At 46.4% G+C, this 13,064-nt stretch overlaps 1 protein-coding gene across 1 annotated transcript; it reads right to left on the minus strand.

Moving 5' to 3' along the window:
• Nucleotides 1-3,201: 3,201 nt before the first annotated feature.
• PRR15 (proline rich 15) lies at nucleotides 3,202-8,708 on the minus strand. Its single transcript, XM_054060719.1, has 2 exons — nucleotides 8,547-8,708; nucleotides 3,202-7,492 (listed from the first exon to the last, which is right to left on the minus strand). Exon 2 carries the CDS (start codon nucleotides 7,481-7,483, stop codon nucleotides 7,163-7,165), a length of 321 nt encoding a protein of 106 aa, XP_053916694.1. The 5' UTR covers nucleotides 7,484-7,492; nucleotides 8,547-8,708; the 3' UTR covers nucleotides 3,202-7,162.
• Between the last annotated feature and the right edge of the window lie 4,356 nt (nucleotides 8,709-13,064).

Consider the following 13,064-nt stretch of genomic DNA (forward strand, 5'->3'; position numbering starts at 1 on the left):
AATCTGAAAGTGAGTTAAAATTCTGTTGCTGGTTACTGCTCCGGTTTGCAGGGTTTGGAAAGGTGTCATATGACTGCTTCTTGACACAGGCATGTGTTGAAACAAACATTAAAAAAAAGAGCTTCAACAGCTCTTGATTAAATCCTTTTGTATTGTCCTGGGTGAGGGTGTGCCCCATCCTGGCTGGCAAAGCGAAACAGGTAAAGAACAAAGCAGTAACTAACACCCAAATGTGAGAGGGAGGGGGGCTCTGTACATCTTAGGACTTAAAACCATCTTCAGCCTTTGGTCTCGTTCTTAACACAGACAGAAAGCACGAGAGGAGATTTCATTGGGGTTTATAAAGAAGCTGTTTAGCAGCAAAAGCTGATCTACAGACAGAGGACAAAAGAACAATAGCTCCGCTGAAATGCTACACTGAGAGGTTCTGTAAGGAATAATTTTGAGTCAAGACTGGAAAAGATCAAATAGCAGCTGAAAAGCAAGAATATACCAGAGAGAAGGGGAGAAAGGAGCTACACTACTTCAGCACAAACAACTGAAAATACAGAATAGAAAATACGTGCATTATTAGGCAGCTCTTTTGCATTGTTTGCTGTGGTAAATAAACTAAAAAAGTACCTTTTTAACTTCCTCATCTTAGTACAATTTTGATAGCTTTGTGTAACTATGCTCCCTCTTCTAAGAGGTTTTACTGAAGCTTAGATCCACAAAGATACTGAGACACCATTGAAGCAAGTGGAATCAGACACCTCAATGCTTTTGTCAATACGACCCTTTGACCACACTGGAAATGTGCAGCTGCATGAGGGGAGATACACAGCCACACAACTACACTGCTTTAAATATACATCTTACATTATAATTGAATTGTTTTTCCTATGCGTACAAATGGGATGCCACTGCCACAAATACAACTACAATTCTACTTCTGCCTGTCTCTGAGGTTCTTAAAGTCACGACCAGAGTATACAATGCCTAGCACCAACAACTGTCCTGGAAGTAGCAGTGCAATGAAGTTTAATTTTAAGTAATGTTAACAACTCCCACATTTCCAAAGGTTCCACTCAGGGATCTAAAACTTTAGAATTAGATTTGAAAAACATTTCAAATATAAACTTCACTTGAACCTCTTGACATCACTTATTACAGCTTGGTTTTCTTAGGCAGCGTTGACATGGCCTGATTTCTGGTCCCAGATTAGATGTGTCATTCCATTCAGACACTTACTTAGGAGCTTTACTTTAGCCTTAGATCTTGAATTTCTTTTCTTTAAAGTAGGGATAATGCGTGCTTTTTTTCAGGAAGATGAAAGGATCAGTCTTCAGTCATGCTTCTCCAGAGCTCTTCACAACTGCAAGGTATGGTTATTAATTTGAGTTTAGGTCTAGGCATAGGTCACAAGAATATCTTTACATTTTGTGGAAACATTTTGCAGGGGACAAGCACATCCAAATTTCTGTTGCAGTACAAAAAAGAGAAAACCAATAAATAAATCTAGAGAGGTAGTATAGAGTGAATGAGATTACTCATTCAAAAGGTAACCGTATGTTAAATTATTAGAGCAGAAAAATAAAAATGTACAACTCAAGGAATTAATTAAAAGCACAAAGTAAGTGCTTCCACTGATCATGTAAATAAAATGGGACCGCAGCTTTCCAAAGCTGCTTTCAGTAGTGGTCAGCAACATTTGCTGTTCTAAAGTGATTCCTCACTTTCGCACCATTTTCCATTTCAGAGGTACTTTAACAGATGATAATTAACACCTGCGATAGCTAATATATTACTTAGAGGTATTTTCGTATGTACTTTCAGCGAGTTGAGAACTGAGCCAGGAACAAAGTATAGCTTCCCAGCCTTGCAGGAAGAATTAAAGCATCTTTAAATGCCCAGTGTAACATCAAATCGTTGGTTTGTCTCTCTCTCAACAGAAAGTCTTGCAAAATGCTGTCCTTCTACATTCTGTATGTCTGCCTATTTCACAAATTTTACATCTCCAGCTACTTTAGGGTCCAGCAAGGAGACTGCTATAGCATTGGTAGGCCAAGAAAAGAACCAAAAAATGGAGAAGTCAGAAAATATGTTTTTCCTCCTTCTTGAAAAGGTCTGAGCTACAGTATTTCTAGAAGTATTCTTGGCAAGATTTATCTTTAAAGTTTACAGCACGTTCTTAGTCCTAAACCCAGTGATGTTAAACAGGACAGGTAAACCAACTCTGATTTTTGGAAACTTCCATCACTGAAAGTGCATGCCAAGGTAAACACAACCAAGGATGTGCAGACTATGAGGCTCCTTCTGTTTCTCAGGTAGTCGTATTTCCAGAACCAAGACTAAGGCTCAGTTCTGCTCCTGTTCATAAAACTGAGTGGGAATGTGCCCAGAAGCACATGCAGAAATGGATCTATTATAACTTGCTTTTCCCTTGGCCACTGAAGTGCTGTGCACCCTCCTGTCACTGAGAAGCTCTTCTGACATCAGTGGACAATTTATCTGCTCAAACATTTCTAGGCTGAGGACAAAACAAAGACCTGGAAAGCAAAATGGACTGAAGTCAGCAGTGAAAATATAAAAAAAAGGAGAGCCAAGAATGTCCAAGTGTACAGTACCTCTAGCTTTTCATTTCAACATTTCATTTCATTTCAGTCATACATTGGTATGATTCTTATTTTCAGTAACACAAAGAATCATGCTTTTTGCCTCCTTGGTGTAAAAGGAACTACCACAATAAACCTTAACTTTGGATCAAGGGAAAGACCCAAGGTGTTGCAAACAGGTGGCAGAAGATTCATGGCACATAAAGTCTTGTGTCTGAGAATTAAGCCTACTTCACACAGCCCAAAGCACCTGATAGCCTGATAAGTAATACTTTGAAAAAACATTCTAACTCATTTTTCACTCACATGAAACATGATGTCTAGAACTGATGAAGATTACTCACCAGAGTTAATTTTCCATTTAAAATCATATCTTACAGCTATCATGGAAAAATCTGTTTGCTATCCCCCAGACACATATTATATGATGTTATATTGCTTTGTCTAGATAAAATGGGCAGTAAATGAAATTTGTAAGCTGCAGCTGCTAATCAATATGCTTTAGTTGAAGACTACATCTGAGTATTGTTTCTTAGAGCTGTTTATGAATTTCAGATGTGTTGTTAAGGAATAAACAGATAAACTACTTCTTTACTTCTGGTGTCAATAAAATTGAGCAACTTTATTCTTTTCATTTTATACTGAAATTAAAAAATCACAGCCAGCAGGTCTTCCATCCTATTTACAATAAATTAGTGATGAAGGGGAAAGGTTTGTTTTTCAAAATGGTGTAATTATATGGTCTCAAATATCATTCTATAATTAACACTCTCACACAAGCTTTTAAAAGACATCTCTGAAAATAGCAGGTTTGGCTTTCTTTCTTTTGCCCTACCAGGTAGGATCCCAAAAGGCGGAAAAATGAGCTGCCAATTTGTACCAGCACTTGAAACAGCTTTTCTCCCAGTTAGATATCAGATGTTTGAATGAGCTAAATTAAACATGGGCTTTCAAGGGAAGCATCCAGCTGCACCAGACACGCCAAGACTGGGAGTTCTGTCCTTCCCATTTTTAGTCCTTGTATAACATAATCTTGTTAATAGGCAAGAGACTTTATATTTCAAATATAAAATTATCATTGGTTGCACTACAGTGAAGACAGAACTTAAAAAAAACCCAGACAACAAAGCCCAAAAACATGTGAAGCCCCCTCTCCTTCCCAAAACAGCCAAGCCCCCTCTCCACTCTTTCAGTTCAGTCTAAGTCATACCCGTATATAACATCTAAGGTTAGAAGTCTTGAGGCTTTCAAGGCATTTTTTCCAGTGTTTCCAGTTTAGGATAATTTTCTGCAGGTGCTCCCTATAATCTTTGTTGAGGTCCAGACTGACCAGCCTACAATAGCAGGGAATGATTCACCAGACAGTTTCTCAGAGATTTATTTTTAGTTTGGCGAAGTGCAGGAATAAGCAGGCATGTACTTTGCAAGTTTATTTGAAAAGTTCACTCTATTTACTAAATATTTATTTTTTTGCCTCAAACCTGCAATCCTTAGTGGTATTTGGAATAATATTAAGAAAATTGCACTACAACTGACCTAGCTGAGATTGAATCTTTTCTGCTTATTTCCATTTATTTTCTCAATATGTCACTGCTTGCTTTCAAAACCAAACAACAACTAATTTCTCAGCCACCCCATTTCCTAAACTTACTTTCTGATGCATGATCTTTCTAAAGGAGATGAGGAAAATACCTGTATTAAGAATATGGACAGCCCTTTTAATAGTTCAATGCACAGAAACGTACTCTTCTTATAACTGAACAAGTATGCTCCAATACAAAAGAAAAGTTGAACTTTCTCCACTTCAAGGGTTAAAAAAAATTCTTAGGTGCTCCATACATAAAATGCAGTCTTTTTCTGTACCAGCTTAATTCATTGCCACATGTATAGATTGCTTAAAGCTTTATTTGATGCTTAGACTGAGAAATAAGAGGACTATTTCTGTGCTGCAAGCTGGTTATAGCAAATGGGGCTTCTCACTCCTTGCTGTAGCACGTGGGTCAGGACTAACCTATTAGTCAGGACAACTATTGCTGTGCGGTCCTTGCACAGAGGGCGGGGAAAGTGAACAGAGGCAGTCAACTTGTTTTCTCATGGATCTAGTTTTTCAGTGGCTGCTATCAAATTCATTGAAGCAAGGATTTGACTGAGCAGGAAGATAGAATTACATCTCCTTCCCACAGCTCAAGGTCAGGATAAAGATGGAGGATAGCTGTGAGGAAGTAATTTTATGTGCATTTATTGACTTTGTATTCTGACCAAATTTCCAAGCTGAACCACTACACACAAGGATTAAGACACAGCTAATATTTAGTCACATATTAACCAGTATTGATATTGAACCTTAACAGCAGCTATCTGAACAGCACAGCAGACTTCTTCTCAAATAAACCCCAAATTGGTAGCTATCTTGTATCCAGGAGAAGATTTGCAACTAATAAACATGAGATGTTTCCAAGGGGCAGAGGTTCCAGGTAGAAAGAGGTAGGTCGGAGGTACAAGAGAGAGAAAACTGCATTTTCACACGCACACATTGTCCTTTGGGCCCTAGAATACATAAATATAGGCAGATTATTTTTTTCCCCATAATAAATAAATATGAACACGTTGTCTTCCAAAGGTAGTATTGCAACCCTGGCACCAAAGCCACCCCTTTCTGCCTCCTTTTGTGTGTCCCTTTGCCCCCTCCCCGCCTCAACTAACTGTAGCTGAAGTACGGTTCTTCATCCACCTCTCCATTCCCAGCTTTTAAACTTCCTCTTTCTCTTTCACACTCCATCATGTAAAGCTGGGTTTGCTCCAATTGCTTCTCCTTGACAGGATTTAAGATGCCCCTTGACTGAAGAGGCTCCACATACAAAAAGCGCCTCTGAAGAGAAACTTTTAAGAGCTCCCCCCATCAATCCTCCCAGCTCTTTGCTTGGTCAGCACATAGTCAGGAACATAAAATGGCAGTCCAAAACCAATCAGTACCTTGTAGTTTTACTAAACGAAATAAAAAAAGCATATGTCTGCACATTGGGTGGTAAAAAGCTTTTATGGAAATTGATCTATCATGATACAGTCCTTTGGTCCTTGCATTTCAGAGTCTGAAGGAATAGCTGAGTGAAGGACCAGTAAGTACCTAAGCCAGCTAGGTTGTCCGAGTTTATCACACAGGAGCTTTCAAATTTCAAATTATATATTATTACACACATTGAACCATGGGGCACTTGCCCAGCACCTACTGCATTGTTCAGTGATCATCAGCAACTGGTTTAATCTATAATTTCACCTGGAACTCAGCTCTTGTTTGCTTTCAGGTCACTTTTTATTTTTAGTTGACCTTAAATCATTAGTTACTACGAAACAAAATCAGAACTGCATAATACCTGACTGCTAGGAAATAATTTTCGGTCCCTGCCACTATGTAATATCTTATATCACATTCAGGAAAAGTCTAGAAACATTATAACAATATAAAGTATATTGTTAATGTACTGAAAATAAATACATCAGTTATTGCTACATCACCTACTCTCAAGAAATGTGTAATCGACAAGTGTTTTAGCTGAGTTTGCTCTGTAAGGCACACCACCAGTACAAATCTGGTTTATAACCTGGCTTTGTCCAAAGATCTAGGAGCTCTTCGTGGGAGCAGCTAGTTGCCCGAGCTAAAGCACATTATCTCTGTATCAAAAGAAATCCTGGGAACCTTTAAACTTGCTTCACAAGCCTCAGACACAGTAAACAGTAAAGAATATTTCCAGCGGTGCCCAAGCCTGTTTCCACATTAGGAGTACCACCACCCTGCCTATGGTCTCCAGGGCTGTCCTCGTCTCCCCAAGAAGTATTTACATTTTACTACACAATTTCTTCATTGAAGCTTCATTGTGCCAGTTATCACCAATTATGCAAAAGTTATGTGTTTCCAGGGTAAACAGCGTGAACTGCTAGACAACAACCGGCCTCCTGCTGTAGCAGAGCTACAGGAGACCAACCTCTGAAGCACCTGCTTACCATAAAACAGTAAGAAGGGGGAGAAAGCCAGCATGGTCCGGCTTTTTGCATATTTAAATGTAAATGTGATGTGGGGCACGGGCAAATCCGAGCACTTGCTCCCCACGGTACCCCTCTTGACCCCTCTGGGGAGAAGAAGGATGGGTTCACGGTGTGCCTGCTAATGAGGCACAACCCCTCAGGACCCGTGGCATGGCTGGAGGTCTTCGGTCCTGAAATTAGATAAGAGCACTTTGTTCCCCCCTTCCTTCGATAAGGTAGCGTGTGAGATGAGAGCAGCACAGCACCCCCTCGGCCGCGGAGCCGAGAGGAGCTGGGTCACAGTTCCGAGCAGTCAGTGGCTGGGGGAAGGCGCAGAACCCTGCGGCAGCACCTCTGAGCCCGCAGCGCCGGGACCGGGGGCGTTCATCGGGGTGATTTGAAGACAAATCCCATCGTCCCGTCGTCTGGGGTCGAGTCTCGGCCGTGTTTCCCGCGCCCGCCCGGCCGCTCCGGCGGCGCCGCAGCATGTCCGAGCCGCTGCCTCGCACCTCCGCCTCCCCCGAGGCTCCACCTGCCCGGCTGCGGGGCTACTCGCCCCCGCGGGCGGCGCCGTCGAAGACCTCGGGGCTGTCGGCCAGCAGCGAGGTGCGCACCTTCCGCCGCTCCTTGAAGCGTCCCGAGTGGGAGACGCGGAGGCTCCTCCGGCTGCCGCCGCCCGCCGCCTCGCCGCCGAACGGGGGCGGCTGCTGCTCGTCCCGCCCGCCGGGGCTCGGGGGGGCGGCGGGGGGCGCCTCGCCGGCGGGGGGCGGCGCGGCCGCCGCTTCCTTCTGCTTCTTCTTGCCGGTCAGCGACTTCCACCACGGCCCCGCCGAGCCGCCCTTCACCGCGGCGGCGGCGCTGTCCGCCATCTCGGGCTCCTGCGGGACGGGAAGAAGGGAGCGAGGGCGGGATGGCAGCCGGGCAACGCCGCCGCCCGGCCCGACCTTATGCACGGGCAGCCGGGGGAGCTTTACGCTTTGCCCCTTTGCGGGGCCCGGCGGCCAACCCGCCTTCCCGTGAGCGGCTGGGGGAGGCAAGGGCGAGGAGAGCCGCGGGGCTGAGCCTGCTGGAGGGAGCGGGGACCCCGCGGGAGGGAGGGCATCAGCTGGCATCAGCAGCAAAAGCGGACCCCGAGGCTCTCTACCCCGAGCTCCAGCTGCAAAAGTGGACCCCGACCCGGGCTCCGACTGCAAAAATGGGCCTCGAGGCTCGGCACCCCGAGCTGCAGCTGCAAAGGTGGACGCCGAGGCTGTGTACCCCCGATTTCAGCTGCAAAGGTGGACGCCGAGGCTGTGTACCCTGGGCATCAGCTGCAAAAGTGCATCCCGACGCTCGGTACCCTGGGCATCAGCTGTAAAAGTGGACCCTAAGGTTTGGTACCCCGGGCTCCCGCTGCAAAAGTGGAGCCCGAGGCTCGGCACCCTGGGCATCAGCTGCCAAAGTGTACCCCGAGGCTCAGTACCCGGGGCTCCAGCAGCAGAAATGGACCCCGAGGCTCTGTACCCCCGGCTTCAGCTGCAAAAGTGGACCCAGAGGTTTGGTACCCAGCGCCCCAGCTGCAGAAGTGGACCCCGAGGCTCGGTGTCCTGGGCTCCAGCAGTAGAAATGGACCCCGAGGTTCGGTACCCGGGCCTCCAGATGCAAAAGTGGACCCCGAGGCTCCGTACCCCCTGCTTCAGCTGCGAAAGTGGACCCCGAGGCTTGGTACCCAGCTCCCCAGCTGCAGAAGTGGACCACGAGGCTCGGTGTCCTGGGCTCCAGCCGCAAAAGTGGGACCCCGAGGCTCGGTACCCGGGCCTCCAGCTGCAGAAGCGCTCCCTGGTACCTCGGGCTGCTCGGCGGCCGCCGGGACCTTCCCTCCCCGTCTCCCCCCCCGTGCCGGGGCCGCTCCGCGCCGCTCCCGGCGCAGCAGCTCCGGGAGGCGACACTGACCTGCGGGAGCGCTCTCCTTGTCCCACGGGGAAGTGCGGCCGCTCCTCCCTCCGCGGCACGGATGGAGGGAGGGAGGGCAGAGCCCGGCAGCTCGGAGCGGCGGACGGGTGTGCGGCAGGTGGCGGCCGGGCCCGCCGCTCGCCCCCGGGGGCGGGGCGGTGGCCCCGGGGCGGCTCCCGCTCACCTGCCCGGCCGAGGGAGGCGGGGCTGGAGGGACGGGGAGGAGAGAGCCCTGGTGCAGGTGATGGAGCCCAGGGCCAAGCCCTGAGTGCGGTGGTGTCGGAGTGCCTGGGTGAAACAGCCGCGCCTTGTGGTTTGTGCACATGGGAGATGCGCGCGGGTGGGTGTTTTGTAGGCTGGAATTGTCTTTAATTGCCCATTTTTAACAAAGGCCATGCTAAGAAGGACAGTGCCATCATTATTTATACTTAAACTGGCTTCAAGCTGGGACTTCGAATTTCTGTGTCATGAGATATGGCCATACATTGACAGGTTGTGAGAGAGTTGGGGTTGTTTAACCTGGAGAAGAGAAGGCTCCGAGATCTTACAGCGACATTCCAGTACCTGAAGGGGCTACAGGAAAGCTGCAGCGATGCTATTCACAAAGGCTTGTGGTGATAGGATGAGAGTGAACGGGAGGGGGGGGGGGGGGGGGGGGGGGCGGGGCGGAACGGGTATAAACTGGAGAGGAGCAGATTTAGGCTTTGATATAAGGAAGAATTTCTTCACCATGAGAGTGGTGAGGCACTGGCACAGGTTGCCCAGGGAAGCTGTGGCTGTCCCATCCCTGGAGGTGTTCAAGGCCAGGTTGGATGGGGCCTTGGGCAGCCTGATCCAGTGGGATGTCCCTGCCCATGGCAGGGGGGTTGGAACTAGGTGATCTTTAAGGTCCCTTCCAATCCAAGACATTCTATGATTCTATGATCAAAATCCCTGGCCTTGTAGACCTCCAGGGATGGGACAGCCACTTCTCTGGGCAGATTGTGCCAGTGCCTCACCACCCTCACAGGAAAAAATGTCTTCCTAATACCTAATCTAAATCTCCCCTCTTTCAGCTTAAAACCATTCCCCTTCATCCTGTCAGTGTACTTCCTATTAAACAGCCCCTCCCCAGCTTTCCTGGAGGCCCCCTTTAAGTTCTGGAAGGTTGCTATAAGGTCTCCCTGGAGCCTTCTCTTCTCCAGCCTGAACAACCCCAACTCTCTCAGCCTGTCATCGTATTGGAGGTTTTCTAGCCCTCCGATCATCTTCATGGTCCTCCTCTGGACTCCCTCCAACAGATCTCTTTGCATTTCTTTAATATCTTTTACCTTTTTTCAATTCATCCAGAAAGGAGAAGAAAAGATTTGCTTGTGCCATACTATGTGTTAAAAATGGTGATTTGCTCTTTGGAGAACTACGCCATGCAATATTCATTTGATTCCTAACATCCTTCCCATCAGCTACAGAGTCAGTTACCCAAAGATGCCTATGATCATGTGGGGGAGTTAGTGAAAGCAGTGGTATTTCCACCTCATCTTCTTTTGCAGATCAGCTTCTGCTACTTGCAGCTTCCCTGGATAGCCCATAAAGATAAGACATGTGGAAACCTGTGAATACAGGTTACCAAGGGAGAGGAGACTGCGGCATGCACTTATTTCACTCCTTAAATTACTCTTTTCAAACTCAAAGGGTTTTGGACAAGGAAACTTGCATGCACACATGCTTGAAAGCTCTCTATCTTTCTATCATACTAACTGATATCAGCAACGCAATCTTTCCTATGGAATAAACCAGTAACTTCCAGAGACAAAAGATGGCCTTTACATTCCCTCCTAAGAAGTAAATGACTGGCATTTTCTCAGGTTCATAGCACTAGGGCACCAGGCTATGGGCCAAGGATAGCAACAGACGATAGGGTCAAATTCCCTCCAGTGAATGTAACCTGCTGCTATGTGCTGCTTATTTGCATCTATGAAGAAAGAGAACGCCCACATCTCTCCTCAACTTGTGTGCCAGGGAAATGCCAGAGAAAAAGGAAATTTATGGAGAAATAAGGGAAATTATTATTATCAAAAGCCCTTTCCACAAAACATTATTAGTTGACCTCTATAGCTTTCATTCTGTTTATACGCTTATACAAAACATTTGCTACCTTATTACATGTTTATATTATTTTGATTACCATGGACCTGACCTCCTAGCTGGCATAATGCCAAACTTACATCAAATCAGTGCTTTTTTTTTCCAGTTCAGCCTGCTTTAAAGAATTTTACAGTGAAAAAGATTTGTCCTTTTTGATGGCGTAGTGAAAGCGGGGTCTACTGAAAAGAGACAGGCAGGTTGGAAAGCTTTGTAAGAGACGGTGAGAGTGGGAGGGTGCTGCCTGCATGTCTATGTAGTGGCACAGGAGGACAGCAAAACCTGCTCTGCATTTGAAAGTCACTGCTACCAATCAGTCACAACGTGCTGATCCACAAGATTGTCACTAAGGTCAATGTTTGTATAAAAACAACTCTGACAGTGAAAATGTATGTTCTGCCCCTTTCTTAATGCAACAGTACTTGTTGCATTCCTCCAGTATGCATGTGTTTACAGTGTTTATACATAAAGGAAAGTGAAACAAGCCATTGACTCTTTCAATGCATTTAAGTTAGATACTATATTAATTTAATAAGACTGCTTTACATTTCCAGGTGTTAGCAGCATCTCAAACCTTACCCTTTATGATAACCACAGTAAGGACTCCAGACCTTTTGTAAAGGGGAAGAGCATTTTCCTGTTGACACCAGGCTGCTGGAGATAAAACTAAGGTCATGTTCCTATAGCAGAACATAAAAAAAGTTATTTGTGGCTATTGACACCAGTATCCTTCCTACCTCTGCAGGCCTTGCAAAAAAGCAGTTCATCCAATGTCCATACTCCCTAAGCAGAGAGGCTACACACTGAATAGAAAGACAAAGTTGATCATTATTGACACCAGCATGCTCCAATTCTTGCAACTTCAGTAACAACTCAGTCCTTTGAGCTTCAAATTTCCAAAGTCTATCCCTAGTTCTTCCTAGTCCTAATTATAACTGTAAGACTAATGTCTACAAAAATAAAAAACCCTCCATAAAAAACTGTCTCTTATTGAGCCTCTGGCCTGGACAGGTGCACACTCTCCTGGGTGGGAAACTGGTTGGATGGCTGGGCCCAAAGAGTTGTGGTAAATGGAGTTAACGCCAGCTGGAGGCTGGTCACAGGTGGTGTCCTCCAGGGCTCAGTGATGGGTCCAGTCCTGTTCAATGTCTTTATCAATGACCTGGATGAGGGGATCGAATGCACCCTTAGTAAGTTTGCAGATGACACTAAGCTGGGTGGAAGTGTCGATCTGCTGGAGGGCAGGGAGGCTCTGCAAAGGGAACAGAACAGGCTGGACTGCTGGGCCGAGACCAATGGGATGAGGTTTAACAAGGCCAAATGCCGGGTTCTGCACTTGGGGCACAACAACCCTATGTGGTGCTACAGACTAGGAGAAGTCTGGCTAGAAAGCTGCCCAGAGAAGACGGACCTGGGGGTGTTGGTTGACAGCCCACTGAATATGAGCCAGCAGTGTGCCCAGGTGGCCAAGAAGGCCAATGACATCTTGGCGTGTGTCAGAAATGGTGTGACCAGCAGGTCCAAGGAGGTTATTTGCCCTTGTACTTGGCACTGGTGAGACCGCATCTCAAATACTGTGTTCAGTTCTGGGCCCCTCGCTCCAAGAAGGATGTTGAGGCTCTGGAGCGTGTCCAGAGAAGAGCAATGAAGCTGGTGAAGGGGCTGGAGAACAAGTCTTATGAGGAGCGGCTGAGGGAACTGAAGTTGTTTAGCCTGGAGAAGAGTGGGCTGAGAGGAGACTTTATTGCTCTCTACAAATACCTGAAAGGAGGTTGTGGAGAGGAGGGAGCTGGCCTCTTCTCCCAGGTGACAGGGGACAGGACAAGGGGGAATGGCCTCAAGCTCCACCAGGGGAGGTTCAGGCTGGATGTCAGAAAAAAAATTTTCATAGCAAGGGTCATTTTGGCATTAGCAGAGGCTGCCCAGAGAGGTGGTTGAGTCACCATCCCTGGAGGTATTTAAAAGACAGCTAGATGAGGTTCTCAGGCACATGGTGTTGTGTTTGGTAGGAATGGTTGCACTCGATGATCCAAGAGGTCTTTTCCAGCCTAGTGATTCTATGATTCTATGACATCAGCCCTGTTCCTCACACTGATGACTGTGCAGCATCCAGTAACTATACAGGTTCCTCAGTAGTTGGATTTCTAACCTAAGCCTGTTTCCTTGTTATGAAAACTTATGGGCCCCTGTCTCCTGAAGTACTGGGCAGCATCACATGATAAATAATATGGACATTGGTCATACCCATACCTGCTCTATAGCAGAACAGAAATTAAGGTATCTTCAAATACTGCCAGCAATAACTTGTGTTCTTCAAGACCTACAGATTCGAACCACACAGCTAACCCAAGTCCTCATTCTAATCTTCATCTTAGTCATAACAAATGGCTCATACTT

Source organism: Cuculus canorus, chromosome 2 (assembly GCF_017976375.1).
Source record: "Cuculus canorus isolate bCucCan1 chromosome 2, bCucCan1.pri, whole genome shotgun sequence".
In the NCBI taxonomy this organism is placed as follows: Eukaryota; Metazoa; Chordata; class Aves; order Cuculiformes; family Cuculidae; genus Cuculus; species Cuculus canorus.

Bases quoted from the DNA above. Each gene is read 5' to 3' on its own strand.
- PRR15 (XM_054060719.1), bottom strand. From the start codon at position 7,483: ATGGCGGACAGCGCCGCCGCCGCGGTGAAGGGCGGCTCGGCGGGGCCG.